Genomic DNA, 19,751 nt, shown 5'->3' on the forward strand with positions numbered 1-19,751 from the left:
TGAAGTTATTATCCTGAGTGAGGTAACCCAGTCACAAAAGAACAGACATGGTATGTACTCACTGATAAGCAGATACTAGCTCAAAAGGCTCCAAATACCCAAGAAACAAATCACAGAAATTATGAAGCTTAAAGAAAAGGAAGGCCAGAATTTGAATGCCTCAGTCCTTGTTAGAAGGGAGAACAAAACGCTCATGAGAGGAAATAAAGGGACAAGTATGTGAGCAAGGATTGGAGAAAAGATCATCCAGAGACTGTCTCACCTGGGATCCATCCCATATGCAGCCACCAGACCCAAGAACTATTGCTGATGCCAAGTAGTACTTACAGACAGGAACCTGATATGGATGCCTCCTCAGAGGCTCTACCAGAACCATACAGATACAGAGGAGGATGCTTGCAGCTAGCCATCAGACTGAACAAAAGGACCCCAATGAAGGAGCTAGAGAAGGGACTGAAGGGAAAGAACTGAACGGGTCTGCAACCCCATGGGAAGAACAAAATTATCAACTAAACAAACCCACCACAGCTTTCATGGACTAATACACCAACCAATGAGTTCACATGGAGAGACACATGGCCCCAGGTGCATATATGTGCAGAGACGATAGCATATTTTGGCATCAATGGGAGGAGAGGCCTTTGGTCCAGCAAAGGCTCATTTTCCCGGTGCAGGAGAATGAATGCCAATGTGCTGAGGTGGGAGAGGGTGGTGGAAAAGGGAGCACCTTCATGGAGGCAATGGGAGAGGTGAAGATGGGATTGGGGAAGGGGATAACAACTGAAATGTAAATGCAGAGAGTATCCAATTTAAAAAAAAAACAAAAATATTTCAGGAAAATTCATTGCTATGTTCATGCAGAGGCCTGCATATCTAAGACTTCTTTCTAGTGGTTAATGTGAAAGGCAGAGAAGCATCTCATTGCTTAAAGGCACTGGCAACACCAGCCTGGTGACCTGCATTTCCAATTTCACACATGGCCTCTGACCTCCAAACAGATACTGTGATAAACACAGTGCACACGCACAAGCATCATACGCACACAAACAGTAAAGGTAACAATAATGATAAACCTCAAATCCATGGTTTAAAAAGCTACAGGCAGACATACTAGATGTCCATATCAAGGAATGCATGTCTTTGTGCAATGTGTGTGCAGGGACAGAGGTCTCAGGTTCCCTAGAACTGAGGGTGTAGTTGGCGGTGGCCACCTTGTAAATACTTCAAGCCAAACACAGGTCCTCCACAAGTGTCTCCGCCACTGCTCCAATGCTCCTGCATCCCCAAATTATCTCCGTTTCTTTTTTGTTTTGGTTTGAGGTTGTTGTGTTTGTTGCTGCTCTGATGCTGCTTTCTGGATTTTTTGTTTACTTTTTTATGTTTGTTTTTTTGTTTTTCCCTTCTAGGCACGGTTTCACTGTGTATCTCTGGTTGTGTTAGAACGTATTGTATATCCAGGCCTTGAACTGAGTGCTGGGATTAAAGGCATGGAACACAGCACCGAGGCCAAAATGAAATTTTGAGCGAAGTCTTAGCAACGTTCGAGATCTGGTATCTTGCACAAACTAACTTATTAGCCTAGAAACATTCTAACCCCCTTTCCAGCCAGCAAAGTCCTCCGAGCTGTGAGGACCACTCTCAGATGTTATCATTTCAGAGGTCTACTCTAACAGCCTAGAAAAGTCAGCTTTTCTTCAAGCATAAAATACACCTCCACTATAATACCTACAGTCCTAGAGTAATATGACCCATGAATATGTGTCAAAGAAGAACCGGCTCTGAACAAAGTTTCCTCCAATACATTAAAGTCTCACTAAGATTAACTGAGAAGTTAAGTGAAGATATTTGTGTCTGCTGGGTAAACTAAAAAAAAAAAAAAAAAAAAAAAAGCCTGTTTTATCTTATTAGCAACAGTAGAAATTACAGTCTCAAAATTACACTTAGCATTTGCTTTGTGTTTCTGGCTATCAGATGCTGTATGGGTACCTAATTCAGATTGACTCCTTCTTCAGACGTGCTCAGAAAGGATTAACAAGAAATAAGGAAGACACTTACCAGTCTACGCCTTTCTTCTTCTACAGCAATAAGTAGCCTTGCAAATTCTTTCAGTGATTGGGCTATTGAAAGACAAGACAGAAAGTAAGGCATTAATTCTCTCTCAGTAGGGCTAATATTTAATTAGAGGAGCAGACATTACATGAAACTGGGTATTCATTTGTGCATCCCACACGATGTGTTTTAATGTATATCCATAAAAGCATGTGACTAATAGCTCTGGGTAAGAGATACTTGTTTCTCTGTGAGCTACAGATTAAAGTCTATACGTATGTCTATTGTAGGTTGTGGTCTTTATGCAAAGAGGGCTGGCACAAGGCCTGTGATTGGACAGAGGTTTGGGGAGGAAGGAGAGGCCAGAGAAGAGGAGAGAGACAAGATGGAGGAAGACATGTATGACCCTCTCTGCAGGCTTTGCATAGCTACAGGTTGTTATGAATATTTTATAAGGGATAGATTTATACAGGATGATTTGTCTTGTTTAGATGAGAAAATTATATCATGTCATTTGGCTCTGAGATTATGGTGTGGACATTTTGTGAATTAAAAATTTACTGAAAAATTCTGAGATAAAACCATTGTTAAATTACAAGTTTCTGGAGTTTTGAATTTGTCAGGCTGGTTGGAGTGTGGGTAGAGTTTGAGGCTGGCCTTCTGTCAGGAGTGAGATTAGCCAGGAGGCGGCCACAGATGACATGAATTAAGTTAGTTCTATATGGCCCGCAGGGCTGGATCTAATGACAGGGAGCACCATGGAATGGTGACATGCTGGAACCGATTTCGAACATTTTTTTTCTTACACCTTTATTTAAAGAAAAGATACATGTACAGATTTTTAAAAGCATTTTGGCATAAAATTATATGAATATATTTTTGTCAGTACTTGATTCTTTTAGAGGTTCGATGGTATGCATTGAAATCTTACTAGTTACCATAAGCATAAAGTACACGTAAAACAGAATGTAACATGGAAACAGTCAGAGTTTTCTTGGTGAGTATAGATTAAACATAATGATTTTTGAATACCAAAAATTTCCACAAGGCTATATTCTTAGCTCTAGAATGATTAATGATTTAGGTCTACCACACCCTGATTTTCTTTTTTCAAAGAACTGAGGCTTTCACTGTTTGGCCTTTGTTTTTGTTTTCGTTTTTCTTTTTGGCTTTTATTTATTTATTTATTTATTTATTTGTTTATTTTGAGCTTCATATGGCCTGTGAGTTGTTTCTGGCTTATTCAGAGCATTCTGGGGTTAGTATCCAATTATCAGTGACTGCATATTATGTCTGTTCTTTTGTGATTGGGTTATCTCACTCAGGATGACATTCTCTAGATGCATCCATGTTCCTAGGAATTTCATCAAGTCATTGTTTCTGATAGCTGAGTAGTACTCCATTGTGTAAATATACCACAATTTTTGTATCCATTCATCTACTGAAAAACATCTGGGTTCTTTCCAGCTTCTGGCTATTATAAATTTGGCTGCTATGAACATGGTGGAGGATGTGTCCTTGTTATATGTTGGAGCAGCTCTGGGGTATATGCCCAAGAAGTAGAATAACTGGGTCTTCAGTTAAGTCTATGTCCAATTTTCTGAGGAACTGCCAGACTGATTTCCAGAGTGGTTGTACCAGTTTACAACCCCACCAACAGTGGAGAAGTGTTCCTCTTTGTCCACATCCTCGCCAGCATCTGCTGTCATCTGAGATTTTGATCTTAGTCATTCTGACTGATGTGAGGTAGAATCTCAGGGTTGTTTTGATTTGCATTTCCCTGATGAGTAGGGATATTGAACATTCCTTAGATGCTTCTCAGCCTCAACTGAGAATTTTTTGTTTAGCTCTGTACCCTATTTTTAATAGGATTGTTTAATTCTCTGGTGTTTAACTTCTTCAGTTCTTTGTATATATTGAATATTAGACCTCTATCAGATGTGAGATTGTAAAAGATCTTTTCCCAATCTGTTGGCTGCCATTTTGTTTCCTTGACAGTGTCGTTAGCATTACAGAAACTTTGCAATCATATTAAGTCCTATTTCTCAAACCTTGGTCTTATAGCACAGGCTCTTGGTGTTCTGTGCAGGAAAATTACCCCTGTGCCTATGTGTTCTAAGGTTTACCCTACCTTCTCTTCTAATAGTTTTAGTCTACCTGGTTTAATGTGGAGATCTTTGATCCACTTGCACTTGACCTGTGTTCAAGGAGATAAGAAAGGGTCTATTTTCATTCTTCTGCATGCTGAGTGCCAGTTGAGCCAACTCCATTTGTTAAAGAGGCATTCCTTTTTCCATTGAACATTTTTAGCTCCTTTGTCAAAAATTAAGGGACCATATGTGTGAGACGTCATTTCTGGATTTATTGAGACTTGTTTTGTGACTGACTATATGGTCAGTTTTGGAGAAGGTGCTGTGAGGTACTGAAAAGAAGATATATTCTTTTGTTTTAGGGTGAAATGTTCTGTAGTTGTCTGTTACTTACAATTGGTTCCTTAACTTCTGCTAGTTTCACTACATTCTTGTTCGTTTTCTGCTTCCATGATCTGTTCATTGATGAGAGTGTGGTGTTGAAGTCTCCCACTATTATTGTGTGTGGTGCAATGTATGTTTTCTGCTTTAGTACTTTTTTTTTTTTTTTTTTGAAAATGGATGCTCTTGTATTTGAAACATATATGATAAGGATTAGGAATTCCTCCTGATTAATTTTTCCTGTAATGAGTAAAAAGTGTCCTTCCTTACGTTTTTGATAATTTTTGGTTGAAAATCTACTTTATTCGATATTACAATGGCTATTCTAGCTTGTTTCTTGGGGCCGTTTGCTTGGAAGATTTTTTTTCCCAGTCTTTTACTCTGAGATAATGTCTGTCTTTGTCTCTGAGATGAGTTTCCTGTATGTAGCAAAATGCTGGATTCTGTTTATGTATACAGTCTGATAGCCTATGTCTCTTTATTGGGGAATTGAGTCCATTTATGTTAATAGATATTAAGGAATAGTGATTGCTCTTTCCTGCTAGTTTTGTTTTTAGAGGTAGAATTATGTCTCTGTGTCTTTCTTCTTTTGGTTTTCTTGCTTAATTATTTTCTTGCTCTTTGTAGGATGTAGTTTCCTTCTTTGTATTGGGTTTTCCATCAATTATTCTTTGTAGGCTGGATTTGTGTTTAGATATTGTGTAAATTTAGTGTTGTCCTGGAATATCTTGGTCTCTCCATCTATGGTGATTGAGAGTTTTGCTGGATATAGTAACCTGGGCTAACATTTGTGTTCTCTTAGTGTCTTTATGATATCTTCTAGCTTTTATAGTCTCCATTGAGAAGTTGGGTGTGATTCTGATTGGTCTGCCTTTATATGTTACATGTCCTTTTCCTTACTGCTTTTAGTATTCTTTCTTTGTTTAGAGCACTTGTTTTGATTATTATGTGTCGCAAAGGGTTTTTTTTTTTTTTTTTTTTTTTTTTTTTTTTATGGTCCAATCTGTTTGGGGTTCTGTAGGTTTCTTTTGTGCTCATGGTCATCTCCTTCTTAAGGTTAGGGAAGTTTTCTTCTAGGATTTTGTTGAAGATATTTACTGTGTCTCTTAGTTGATATTCCTCACCCTCTTCTATTCCTATTATCCTTAGGTTTGGTCTTCTCATTGTGTCCTGGATCTCCTTTCCTTATTGGTTTAGGAGATTTTTGGTTTTTGCATCATCTCTTACTGTTTTGTCTATGTTTTCTATGTTGTCTTCCACCCCTGAGATCCTCTCTTCCATCTCTTGTAGTCTGTTGGTGATGCTTGCATCTGTGACTCCTGATTTCTTTTTTAGATTTTCCATCTCCAGGGTTGTCACTTTTTGTGTTTTCTTTATTGTTTCTATTTCCATTTACATTTCCTTCATCTGTTTGGTTGTGTTTTCCTGTATTTCTTTGAGTGTATTTTGTGTTTCCTCTTTAAAAGATTCTATTTGTTTATGTGTGTTCTCCTGTGCTTGTTTAGAGGAGTTATTCATGAACTTCTCGAAGATCTCCATCATATTTGTTAGGTATGGTTTCAAGTCTGAGTTTTCTTTTTCTGGAATGTTTGGCAATCTACTGCTTGCTGTGGTGGGAAAGCTTGTTCTGATGTTGCCAGGTTATCTTGGTTTCCCTTGCTTAAGTTCTTTAATTTTCTTCTTGCCATCTTGTTATCTATGATCATACATGGTCTTGTCATCAGTGACTGGCACCTGTCTCTCCTGTGGATCTGAGGGTCTGTGGGCTCTTCAAGAAAATTGCTTCTGAGTGTTCGGCTTTTAGTGGGCAAGCAGTGAGTTTTGGTAGCAGTGACTCAGCTCTGTCTTTGTGGGCTCAGGTGTGAGATTTCTTGTGAGGCTGTTCTGGGAGCTCAGCCCTCTGTCCACAGGTCCTGGGTACTACTGGCAGGGACCTGGTTCTTTCTCTAGTCCAAAACAGATCCTTTTCCAGATAGCACAGTACTTTCTGCTCTCTGAGAACTCCCGTTGTGCTCTCCCTGGCCCTATGTGCCAGGCTCCCCTCTGGTCCATATGTATGAGGTCCTGTAGAGCTGAACTTCAAGCACTGCCTTTCCCGGGCAGACCCTGTTTCCCACTGGGAAAAGCCTGTGCCTTACTGTGGGCCTGTACAATTAGTCCTTGAACAGGAGCTTCCTGGGCGGTTCCCGAATCCCTCCGCCAGAGGTCCGGTGCTTACTGTGGGCCACAGAATCATGTTTTCTGCAACTTCGTCTTGTCCTTTCTGTGCTTTAGTTAATTTCAGTGCAATCTCACCAGGCCTGTGTCCCCAGATCTCTGTTGTTCCAGGTGGCAAAGGGCCTGAGAATTTGGTGCCACCATTTTTTAAAAATATTTACTGCAACAGTCTAAAACAATCCTAAAAAATATAAATTATATATTTAATATATGAAACATATATTTAAATAGTCCTGAATCTCTTTCAACAGTGGTCTGTGGGTATAAAACATTTTTCAAATCTATAAAGGCAATAAGCCAGGCATAAGAGATGACTCTGGTGGTTAAAAGACATTTGTTGTTTGAGCCTGAGGACCTGAGTTTGAATCTCCAGCACCTACATAAAAAAAAAAAAAAAAAAAACTGGGCATAGCCACACATGTCTGTGACCACTGTGCTGAGATTAGGAAGATGGTGTGGGACAAATGAGTACTACTACCTCAAAGAAATATGGCAGAAAATGATAGAAGATGCCCTGCACTCTGACCTCGCACATGCACATGAGCAAATGCATGCATAATTGTGCATGCACACCAACACATCCACACTCAGGCACAAACACCTGCAGTATGTAATAAGTGTAATACTGTAAAGCTATACGTAGTGTTTAGTAGTGCAAAGCATCCCCCTCCCACCCATTCCTAAGGATTCACTGATGGTTGAGAGGAAAGAAAAATACATTTTCTTTTTCAGTGCCCAAGGTCCTATAAACAGTCTCATGATCTAAGCAACTCTAATGAAGCTCATTCGGCCATTTAAAAGTACTGCTAGTAGAAGAAGATCCAAAAGAGTGGAGAGAGAGGAAAGGGGGTAAGAAAAAGTCAGTCAAATACAATATAGAAATGTATGGAAATGTCAATTGAAACCCGTTTTATGACATGAAAGGAAAATCCATACCAGATGATAGATAGATAGATAGATAGACAGACAGACAGACAGACAGACAGACAGACAGACAGATAGACATATAGGTATAAATTTAATTAGCTGGGCAGTAGTAGCACATACCTTCAATTCCAACACTCAGGAGGCAGAGAAGTAAGAGAAGTAAGGGTAGGAAGGAAGGAAGAAAGGAAGGAAGGAAGGAAGGAAGGAGACATGAAAGGAAAAAAGAATAAAGGAAAAATGAAGAAAAATAGAAAGGAAAGAAGGAAGGAAGTAAAAAGGAAAAAAGAAAGGAGGAAAGGGAGGAAGGGAGGAAGAAAGGGGGAGAAAGAGCCAGCTACAAACTCAGGAGACAAAGATATACAAATGACACAATGGTATTAAACTACCTGTGTCAGAAATAATACATTCACTCATTATTATATGAATATTAAAACTGTTAACTGAATTGCTGCCCTATGTTGAAAGAACAAGACAACGTGGCAATTTGAAACCAGGGCACATTACAAAAGAATGCCAGGATATCAGGGATAGTACCTAAAAATAAAAATCATGGACCAGAAGGATAATTATAGTCCTGAAAACTGAAAAACAAGAATAAAAAATGGCGGCCTCTGATCGGTCTGTGAGAGTAATATAAGCAGTGAGACCAGCTGGAACAGAGACTCCTGGGTTCTGTTAAGGTTAATAAAAAATCTCCACTTTTTAAAAGAAATAACAAAAAGGGGAGATCCTGCAAAGTCTTCATTTTCTAATAGCACAAATATAGAAGGGCCCAAGTCTCCCATAAAACAATTTGCCAAAGTTAAATTGTATCTACCACAAGTAAGACAGTAAGGAATCCTGAAACAAATAGGCCTTCTCTTTAGAATTGCAATCTAGACCCTCTGACAAAAATCAACTGTAAAAGTGACCTCAGGTTCCTGGTCACTTGAAGACACCTGCTGACACCCTCAGGCTCCACTCCATTCCAAAGACACCTGCTGACACCCACTGGCAGGCTCCTGGGTCACCTGGGAGACACCTGCTGACACCCTCAGGCTCCTGGGTCACCTGGGAGACACCTGCTGACACCCTCAGGCTCCTGGGTCACCTGGGAGACACCTGCTGACACCCTCAGGCTCCTGGGTCACCTAGGAGACACCTGCTGACACCCTCAGGCTCCTGGGTCACCTGGGAGACACCTGCTGACACCCTCAGGCTCCTGGGTCACCTAGGAGACACCTGCTGACACCCTCAGGCTCCTGGGTCACCTGGGAGACACCTGCTGACACCCTCAGGCTCCTGGGTCACCTGGGAGACACCTGCTGACACCCTCAGGCTTCTGGGTCACCTGGGAGACACCTGCTGACACCCTCAGGCTCCTGGGTCACCTAGGAGACACCTGCTGACACCCTCAGGCTCCTGGGTCACCTGGGAGACACCTGCTGACACCCTCGGGCTCCTGGGTCACCTAGGAGACACCTGCTGACACCCTCAGGCTCCTGGGTCACCTGGGAGACACCTGCTGACACCCTCAGGCTCCTGGGTCACCTAGGAGACACCTGCTTACACCCTCAGGCTCCTGGGTCACCTGGGAGACACCTGCTGACACCTGCAGGCTCCTGGGTCACCTGAGAGACACCTGCTGACACCCTCAGGCTCCATCAGCAAATCAACTAAGGTGCAGTTGTATTAAATAGGAGTTTGGTTTCTGAGTAAGAAATGATTTTCTCATTTCTGTCTCTATTGCCTTTCTTGGTTTAAAAGAGTGGCTACATTTTCTACTTCCATTGAACTTGTCTGTTTCCCATATAAATACTATTTATAAACTTGGCAAGGGAATGGCTGATTATAATGTAAATGTCTGAAAAGACAAACGTTACCATACAAAATAATTTGAATGTCTGCTTTCCCACAACAAAACCCACCAGCCTCCAGTGGGTTTTAAGAAACTCAGTCCAATCTGACAATAAATTTTGTTCCTTCTTTTTCCTTTCTTGTCTTTTAAAGGGAAGTCTTCAAACAAACAAAATCCAAAAAACTAAACTTGTTTTTTTTCCCCAAATATTATAAAGTTGGCTCCACTTTAAAAAATACATATTTTTGGTCCAAACAAAGACATTTCTGTTCTTTGATAATGTAAGCACACGGGGACAGTGACAATCCATCTCATAAATTGGTTGGTGGCCCATCAAGTTCAGAAGAATGTGGTGGAAGTGTCCCTACCTCTATTCTAATGATCTTGGGGATACTGCATTAATAACACACTTGAGGAACAGAAATAAGACAAGAAGCCCTCAAAATAAGAAGTCACAAGTTATTATCAGGTAAACCAGATTTCAGAACAGGTTACTAAGGATCTCCAATCACTACCCTTCCCCCTTCCCCAGCAAAGTCCACCAGGAGACTGTCAGACCTGGGTAAAACCAGCTGTGGACTGTCCCTGGACAGCCACTAGAGAAGAAGGGCAATGTTAGCACGGTTGGCACACAAAGCCACAAGTGCCTTAAAAGACCATAAGACCATGGGAAGACTGCAAGCAATTTCTCTACAATCAGAAGAAAAACAAAGATGTCAATGCTCACCAGTCTTATTCAATATATACTTACCATTCTAACCAAAGTAACTAAGCAAGAGAGAAAAAGGAAAAAAATATAAATAAGATAACAAAAGATGAAATAACTCCTGCATACAGGTGGCATGATTCTGTTCTCAGAAAATCCTAAATGAGCTGAGAGATGGCTCACCAGTCAAGAGCACTCGCTCCAGCAGAAAAACCAGGTTCCCAGACCCAGAGAACACAACTCACAAGCACCTAGAATCCCAGCTCCTGGAGATGCTGCCTTCTTATGGCTTCTGCAGGAAAACACATAAGCATGCACACAGGCGCAAAAATAATAATGAATTTAATCTTTAAAAAGAGAGAAAATTCTAAAGACACCACTGAAAGTTCCATAGAACTGATAAACAAACTCAGTCAGGCAGAAAAGACAAAATCAACACAGAGAAATGAGTAGCAGCCTGGAGATGTGACTCCCAATGCTGGATGGGCAAGATTCTGGTTATAGACATCTGTATCACACACATACACACACACACACACACACACACACACACACACACACACACACGAATGTGGGGCCCTAAGAGACAAGGAAGATCTGGTGAGTCAAGCCTGTAATTGCTGTGAGAAAGAAAAAAGCCGAGCCAGATGGGGACGTGCCTGAGGACCCCATTTCCTGCCATACCCCCAAGTGGCCAGATCACTATATCATTCCTCAAAGGGTCTCCAATAGTGGACTCCATGATGCTAAGAACTTCCTACCATACCCCCAAAATGGGTGTGACAGCTGTAGCCAGATAACTATATCACTCCTCCAGGGGTCTCCAACTGTGTGAAAGATCAACTCTGACTGCAAATGGAAAGTAACCAACTCATGCTGTGTTAATCCTATTTCACAAAAAAATGTGTAAAGGCTGTACACATTTTGGGAACTCATTACTGTCCCCAATTACAGGATGTCCTCAGTATACTGGAATTATACCACCTCTTGCTATTGGATCGATCTCCACTCTGTTTCTCTGTTGGGGTGGACATCTCAGAGGTTGAGCTCCCCTGGGGATACACAATAGCTTTTCAATGCATTGGCAATTGCAGAGGATTAAAAAGACAAAACAAAAAAAAAAAAAAAAAAAAAAAAAAAAAACAGTGAAACAGTGAAACAATCTTTTTCATATCTAGGAATCAAGCAATAAACTCAATAAAGGAAGTGGAAACACCCCTAAGAAGAAAATTACCAAACACAGAAGTAAAGAACAGAAGACACTAGAAGGTGGGAAGGTTGCACACAGATATGGGGTCCAGTTCTGTGTAGACAGCAAGAGATTAACAGATCTGCATGAAACAACAGTGATATTCTCCTTCGAAACAGAAAAATGTAATTCTTAAATCCAAATGGTTTGGGGCAAAGGTCCCCAAATAGCAAAAGAGATTGTCAGCAAAAAGGACAATTCCAGGTAAAAGAGAATACCTTTCTCAAGATGTGCTAGAGAATTACAAAGATCAAAACATGTGCCCATGTAATAGAAGGGAGGACCCAGAGATAAACTCCCACAACTGAGTGTGCAGGTTGAAGTCTATATGCAGGTGAGGAACAGCACTAGTTAGGTCAAGGTAATACAAGATTGGACGGTAGAGAGTGGGTCTGGGACAAAGTTTTGGTGAGGCAAGAGCGAAGGAGAGAGAATCAGAGATGGAGCTGAAGGAGAAGGTTCTAGACCCAGGTGATCTTAACTAATGATAGCTAGATATGATTATTTCTAAGGGTTTCAATGAATCAATTTGTTTTATCTAGGTGGGAAGTTTACATCCTTGCCAAATAGTTATAAGCTTACTTGTCAAATAGTTGTAAGTTGTAAATTATTGTGTGGATATATTGTGAATTGAGAGTTTAACATGTAAATCTGATTGTAAATTATTGATTATTGAATGATGACTTTACCAAACTGTGGGGAATGTGAGCTAAGTTCCTGGCTGGCAGGAAGACAGTTAGGAGAGGGCTGCTCAGGGTCCACCTGGATCTGAGAGTACTTGGGGCAGCGTGGAGCCTCTGAAAGAAAGATGTCCTGCAGTTCCACATGGCCCAGATGGTGCCATAACTAGGGAGAAATAAAAGGTTACCTCCAATTTTATTTACCACAACAAAGTATATCAACTTTGAAAAAAAAAAGTCCAAGAATGTGTTGGGGAGAAGAAAGCCTTTTTAGCAGACAGTGCTGAGAAAGAACAGTTCTTGCTGAGGTGATTCCAACTAGAGCCTTATCTCTCAGCTTCATACAGACTTGTTCTAGCATCCTTTCTGCTGCTGTGATAAACATGACAAACAACTTAAAGAGAAGGGATTTAGCTGACAATTTCATATTACAATTCATAATAAAACTCATTGCAGGGAAGTCACTTAATAAGGAGCTGAAGACAGTAGTCGCAGTTCATCACGAGATGAAAATGAGTGCATCTCTGCTCTCCTGAGTGTCTGTGCTTGGCTTAACTTCTCCATCCATAACAGCTCAGGGTTCACTGTCTACAGAATGGTGCCACCTACACGGCACTGAGTCTTCCCACACTTACTGTTTTGCTTAAGACAATCTCCCACGTGCTTGCCTACGATCCGACCTAATGTAGACAGGCCCTCATTGAGACTCTCCTCCCAGGGGATTCTGGTTGTTAGGTTGACAATTAAAGTTAGCATTACAAAACAAAACAAACAAACAAACAGAAAAAAACTCAACCCAGAGTAGATTAAAGATCTTCATGTAAGAACCAAGACATTGAAACTACCACAAGAAATATGAGATAACACTTTCATGTATTATGGCCCAAAAAATTATTTTCGGATGCGTAGGATGCCGACTGAAGAACTGACTTAGGAATGGATCAAAACACTTCTGCACAGCTAAGTAAGTAATCTGTGTTATAAATGACTAACACAGAGAACAGGCAAAAATTGCCTCCAAATACTCACCTGACTGAGGACTGATGTCCACAGGTATAAGGAGCTTAAAACACCCCTAAGCAAATAGCTTGGAGAACAAGTGAGCAATGGCTTAGTAGGTGGTTCTCACTGACAGTCCTGTAAATGGTTGTCCATACATTAGCAATGCTCACTGTCTTCACCCATCAAAGAAATACAATCAAGAGTGTAGAGAGGTTTCATTTACGTCAATTAATCCCTCAATTGATTAGCATAGAGAGGAGTGATGCTGTAGACAGATGGAGTTCTGTGGGCTGAAATCAGAGCAGCCCCTAGGGAATCAGCAGTCTCCTCAAAACAAACAAGTCATACTTTCTTCAGGTCTTCACTGATGGAGGCAAAGTCCCCATGGAAGAGACACCAAGTACTTGCATTTATGCACAACCCTACTCACAATCACCAAGCTATTCAATCGATTCAGGTACTTCATGCATGCATACACATAGGGGAGACTATTACCCAGCTAAACAGAATACCAACATCATTCAAGAGATGCTCAGCATGTGGCTCTGACAGGACCTGCTGTTCTCCCCATTCTGCCTTGCTAAATAAAAACAGTTCCATTAAACTCCTAAAACTGGCCACCAGATCTACTCTATTTGGCCACTTTCTCCTCCTGAAGTCCAGCATTCAATAGTCCCCTTTGACTCGCCTAATTCACGTGCCCAATTCATCCTAACTCAGGGCTTCCCTGTGTACCTTTAGGCACCCCCATCTTCTTATGAGCCATATCTGTCTCCTCTCTATCCAGGAGCAGTCCTTTCTCCTTCTGGGACAAATACCCTTCCCCATGTACCTTGTTCCCTTCCACTTCTCCTTGGTCCTCTATCCCCTGTCTTTGTCTCTCCTTCTCTGCTCTGTCTCTCTGGAGCAAATAAATCTCTTATGTTAAGAACTCCCTGAGTGTCCTGAGCTGATACAGATTCCTTTGCAGGAAAATGGAATAAACCAGATACTGTGCAAAATAAACAAGAAAGACCCCATGTTTTTTCTTATGTGTGGAAACAGTAATTTTCTTAAAGGTGAAATTGTGGAGGGATTATGAGAAAGGGATGAGAGAACTCAGGTGCAGGGGTGAGAGGTGAAAGAGGGAATGAGAGAGGAAGAGATATGAACACATGACCCCCAAAGTTATATATGAAAATCTCAGTGAAGCTCACGCATAACCAATTTACATTAATAACTTAATTTATCAAACACTACTGTATACAAAAGAACATGAAATCCATAGGAGCTTATTGTACTACAGACCTTAAGCATGAGAACATAAAGTTGTTCCTCCAGATCCCACTTTCTATGAACCTTGGAGTCATTTGCTCAAAAGTGTCACTTTGGCAAAATCTAAAAAGATTGCTAATTGTACAAAATATTCAAGTACCTATCCAGGAATAACTGCTAATAACCTTTCATGTGTTATTTACTGATACTGATACTGATACTCAATGTGGATAAAAATCTAGGTCCAGAGTATCATCTAATAAAACAAGCATTACAGATTTTTGACCACACCTATTTTCAGGCTAAGAACTTGATTTAGGGGAACGTTTCCAAAGATAATACTTAATACACAATGGGTTTTCCATCAGTGAACACTGTGTTAATCTAGAAGTTAGACACAATATATCTGTGCAGTATATCCAATGTACAAGAATACCAGCTCTTAGTCTTTGACATAGAAAATAGCGTAAAAAAGATAAGCTAGCTATCTCAGAAAGTTTTGTTAGTTATCCAAACTACTGCCACCTGCACAAAAGTTTCCTGGCTCTGTTCATTGCTAAGCCTTTTCCCCTTCCTCCCCACCCACAGCACATGATGACCGGCAAACAAACAGGGGAGTTTCCCACATAAATTTTAATGTTACAGAAACTTTTGAGGTCACAGATATTGTTTTACACACCCCTATTTTCTCCACAACACATATTGGGAAAACACTTTGGGAGCTAGCGAGATCTATTCTCCAAGTGAATTTGTGAGCTGCCATGTGAGTTTAAAGACTCAAATCCTACCCTTGAAAGTGAAGAGAATTAGTGATGGGTTGGGACATATCCACCAAAGACACCCATTTTCCAACATTCCTGAATGTCCAAAATATCTTTTTCGTAATGATTGTTGAAGCAGCTTTTAAGCAATTAAGTTACAATTTTAAGCTTACATTCACCCAGTTCCACCTTTTTACATCTAAGTGTCTGAAGCAAGACTGAGAGATGGCAAGGCAGGTATGGTGACTCATCCCTGCAGTCCCATCGCTCCAGAGGCTGAGGCAGAGTATCAGCTGGGGTTTGAGGTCAGTCGGACATACATGATGAATTCCAGGACGGCCTGAGCTACAGAGTGAAGCTTCTCAAAACCAAACAGGGCTGTAGTTGTGACTCAAAGGGTAAAGACATCTGCTATCAATCCTAATGACCTGAATTCATTACCCAGGACCTGCAGTACAGAAGGCAAGACAACCACCCATGGACATCCCCTGAGCCCACACAGGGATTAAATAGGTAAATTAACAAAATATTAAAACAAAGCAGACCTAGAAAGAAAGTGGTATCCTACTCACTACTGACATATACACCTCTATTCAGGGTTTCAAGTTCCCTCAGCATGTTCTCTACATGTTTTTAAACCATGACAACAAAAGATTGGGTGGAAGTCTTCTTTCAGAAGTCTGTCCTCAATCTAAAACAGTGTCCATCCCAAATAAAAGCAGAGATGATCAATTCAGTGGTACATACAAGCACAGACTGCCAGGTCATTTTACTGAAGTAAGTACTGTTTAATGAGGAGCCATAGCCAAGAACTGAGTTTGAAGAACAGAATCTTTGGAAGTATACATAGGTCGGATCAAACTGCTGCAATTATATTGTGAGACTCCAACAAGAATGCCGTACTGTTACGACGCCTTTGCTGCTTGAAAGCACTAAACGGGGCTGTGAAGTTCCACCTCAGGACACACAGGAAGAGGACACACTTGATGATAAGCTGAGATAGTTGAATTAGATCTATGTTCCTAAAACTATCCATACAAGAAAAGTAAAACTCGCATCAGTGTGGAAAGTCAAGTGGCTCTGAATGGCACTGCGTCTGTATGTTCCAACACAGAAGGACTCTATACGCCATTGAGTGTGTACGTTGCAAAGTAGAATGACTCTGCATGCCACATGCATATGTGTACCTTACACTGCAGACCCATGCAGGGACTTACGAAGCATGGAATCCTAAGGAGTTTGTGCAGGGAACAACTGCTGAGAGGATTTTATTTTTTATTTCTTTGAATAATTACAAAGCTCAAGGGCTGTTGGTGGCATGAGACTTTGACTGCTGATCAGTTGAACCTCAGCACAAAGCAACAGACACAGTCTGCTGTGGCATGCCCGAGTACTGAACACTGCGTCAGTAAAGCAGGTGGAGGGATGTTAGTCCTGGCCCTGCCTTTCCCATCAGGCACTGACGGCAAAGAACATCTTCAGTGACAGAACACCCCACCCACTTTGCCATACTGACCTTATTCGTAACCACAACCCTAGATGCGATTTTCTGGGATTCACAACATCAAATAAGACTTTCCGCTCCCTTTGACTTTACGTGTCACAGAAACCTGGCAGTGGTGGTACATCCCAGCACACAGGAGACAAAGGCAGGTAGATCTCTGAGTTTGAGGCCAGCCCAATCTACAAAGTGAGTTCTAAGATATCCAGGGCTACAAAGAGAACCCTGTCTCAAAACAAAACAAAAGTTTCACAGAGACCTATTCTCAAAGCCATTAAGTTGCTGCCTAGACAAGGGGTGAGAGGCCTGGAGGGGAGGTTGGAGCAGGAGTAGGAATGGCCCATTCACAAATGCTGGCAAGGTCACATAAATGCATATTAGTACACAGACATTTCTCTTCTAAGTCTTCACAGCCCTTTGGAAACCAAAGTCACACACACACACACACACACACAAATGTGAAAAGTATTTTAAGTAGTTAATATGGCATCGTTTACTAAGTATTAAATAAATTATTAAATAAAATAAACACACAGCCTACAGAAAAGCAGGATAGTAAAACTGAATGTGCACCAATCTAGTCTCGTACTCCACATTCAGGAATGTCCTGGTTTCCACATTGGGACTTGTCTTTTATGACCACACAGGCCTCACTTGGAGCTGTCCTCAGATTACAAAGCAGACTCCAAACAGGACCCAGCATGGAGTCCTCTGTGGAACCCACTGTTCTCCTGCTGCCCGCTTCCCCACCACCCAGACTTCCTAGGTATCTTGCAATAGTCACAGCCTGTGGTCAGTGTCTCCTCAACACCTGGGTTTTGGCATCCCTGAGATTTACAAGCACCTACATCATTAATATAATAATGTAATATAATATAATACATACATACATATAATATAATATAATAATAATAATATAATATAATAATGTAATAATAATATAATAATACATACAGGACTGCCGATGTGCAGTAACCATGCCTACCACTGTACCTCTGACCTGAGATTTGTAATTCATGACCACATCATCATCTTTCACTCTTTCCAGTTTCTGTTATGCTCCCGACCATTAACATCTAAGCTCCAAAAAAAAGCACTTAAAAGGAGCTTCACCTCTAAAGGGAACCAACTATGGACTGGGGAAGCAACCCAGACAGGGCAGTCCTTTCTGGCAAACATAAGCCCTTGATGTCACCCCTCAACATCCCTAGCCCACAATGGCATAAAAGCAGCCTGGTGGTGAATTCCTAGAATCCCAGCAGCACTTGGGAGGTGAAGGCCCAAGGGTCAGAAGAGTCATTTTCATCTACATAGGGAATTTTAGGCCAGCCTGGGACACATGAGACTGTCTTTGAGCGACAGACCAACAGACAGACAGAAAGATAGCAGGAAGTTTGCTGTTACCACTCATCAGTATTAATTATAAAATTGGGGCAATCCTCCCTTCTTCAAGAAAAAAAAATTAACAATGGAAATGCAGAAAATTCCTGCTATATATTTAATGTCTTTTTTTCTTTAGCAAACTATCTGGTAATACCTGCTTTGAAAGTACCAAGCAGGAACTGGAGAGATGACTCCGTAAATAAGAGAATTTGCTGCCCTTGCTGCAGGCCTGAACTTTGTTCCCAGTGGCAACTCACAACCCCCTCTGCTTTCAGGTCCTTTGTTCAATTGCAAGAGGCACTATAGTTTGCTGGTGCACATAAGCACATATGTGTGGGCAAAACAAACACATAAAATAAAGTTAATAAATCTTAGAAAAGAGAAAATGCCCAACAAAGGAAGCATGCTTGAGAGTTCAGTTATCTGCATGAATGTGCTTATCTTACATACACGTTTATTACATGTGATTTATACAAGTGAGCAAATTTTAGCAATGAACATATAGAAACATGAAAAGAATAACATTTCAATACCACAGAATTAAACTTAGTTTCAGCTGAGTTTTCCCAGGCATCACACACTTCACTTGGGTTTGTATGAAGTCTTCAGAAACCCTTTAGTTGAGATCTAGCCCAGCATTGTGCATATTAAGCCCACAAGTCATAGAATCTGTTTTCTTTCCGAAGGCACAGTAAGATGCTAACAAAACTCAAGAACTTAATGGAACTTACTGCCTTGTTTCTGGTGCTGCACAAAGTGCCTGATTTAATGACCACTTGTGATATGAAGCATTAGTGATTTGATACAGGGGAAAGAACAGGAGGCTTGGGGGAGGGACAGCTTGCCCCACAGCCTCAGAACAAGGTAGTGACAAAGTAGGAATTTAACTTGGTCAATTCCAAACTCTTCCAGCCAACCATGACTGCAAGGATGTGGGACAACAGTGCAAGCCTGCTACCCTGCCAGGTCACAGGAATGAATTGTCACCAGTAAAGAAGACAATCCCTGGGCCATTGCTCTCTAAGAGTTACTAGGCACCAAGGAGGAAGGGCAGACCAGCCCCTCAGAAGCATGTTGATGGCAACCACCCACTTACCTCTAGCACCCACCCTGCTAGGTTTGCTACCATCAGAACTAACTTCCCACCATTCATTCCTTCACATTCTGCAGCTGCATTCCTGCTTCTTCCTGCAACCCCCTCTGAAAGCCTTCATTCACATCCTTTTCCCTGCCCAGCTTCACTGCCCCACAACTTCCATGAGCTGTGACCTCCTGACTGAGATCCGCAAGGACACTAAAAGTTCACATTATCTAACCCCTTTGGTTTGTGTTTCCGGGACTCCTGCTCTTCAACCCTAGTTTATTCCAAATCTCTTTTCCCACAGTGGCTATTTCAAAAGAATGTTCCTTCCCGAGAACCCAGCCCAAAATCCCCTCATTCCCACCAGATGCCCTGGCGTCCTATTCCACACAGGGACATCAGGGAGTCTTGATCAGTAATATCCATCCTTCCATTTCTGGCTCTTCCTCTCTGGCTCTGACAACTCCCCTTCAGACCTTCTCATCACACCACAAACCTTGCTTGCTCGTTTCTCCCCTTCCCCTCTTTATATAACCACCTTTTCTTCCTTACATGGGGTCCCCCTTTTCTCTCCATTGCTGTGATAAAACATCCCAAGAAAACACAAATTAGAGGAAGCAAATGGTTTCAGTT

At 41.3% G+C, this 19,751-nt stretch overlaps 1 protein-coding gene across 2 annotated transcripts in view; it reads right to left on the minus strand.

Annotated features, from left to right (window-relative positions):
• ARHGAP42 (Rho GTPase activating protein 42) overlaps window positions 1-19,751 on the minus strand; it is a gene marked incomplete at both ends in the record, with an annotated part of 233,837 nt that overhangs the window by 139,194 nt on the left and 74,892 nt on the right. For both annotated transcript variants that reach the window (XM_080930427.1, XM_080930428.1), the window contains one exon: window positions 2,056-2,117. In XM_080930427.1, coding sequence (XP_080786553.1) covers window positions 2,056-2,117 — 62 coding nt within the window. The remainder of the gene's footprint in view (window positions 1-2,055; window positions 2,118-19,751) is intronic.

This window comes from Micromys minutus (assembly GCF_963924665.1).
Source record: "Micromys minutus genome assembly, chromosome: 16".
Classification (NCBI taxonomy): Eukaryota; Metazoa; Chordata; class Mammalia; order Rodentia; family Muridae; genus Micromys; species Micromys minutus.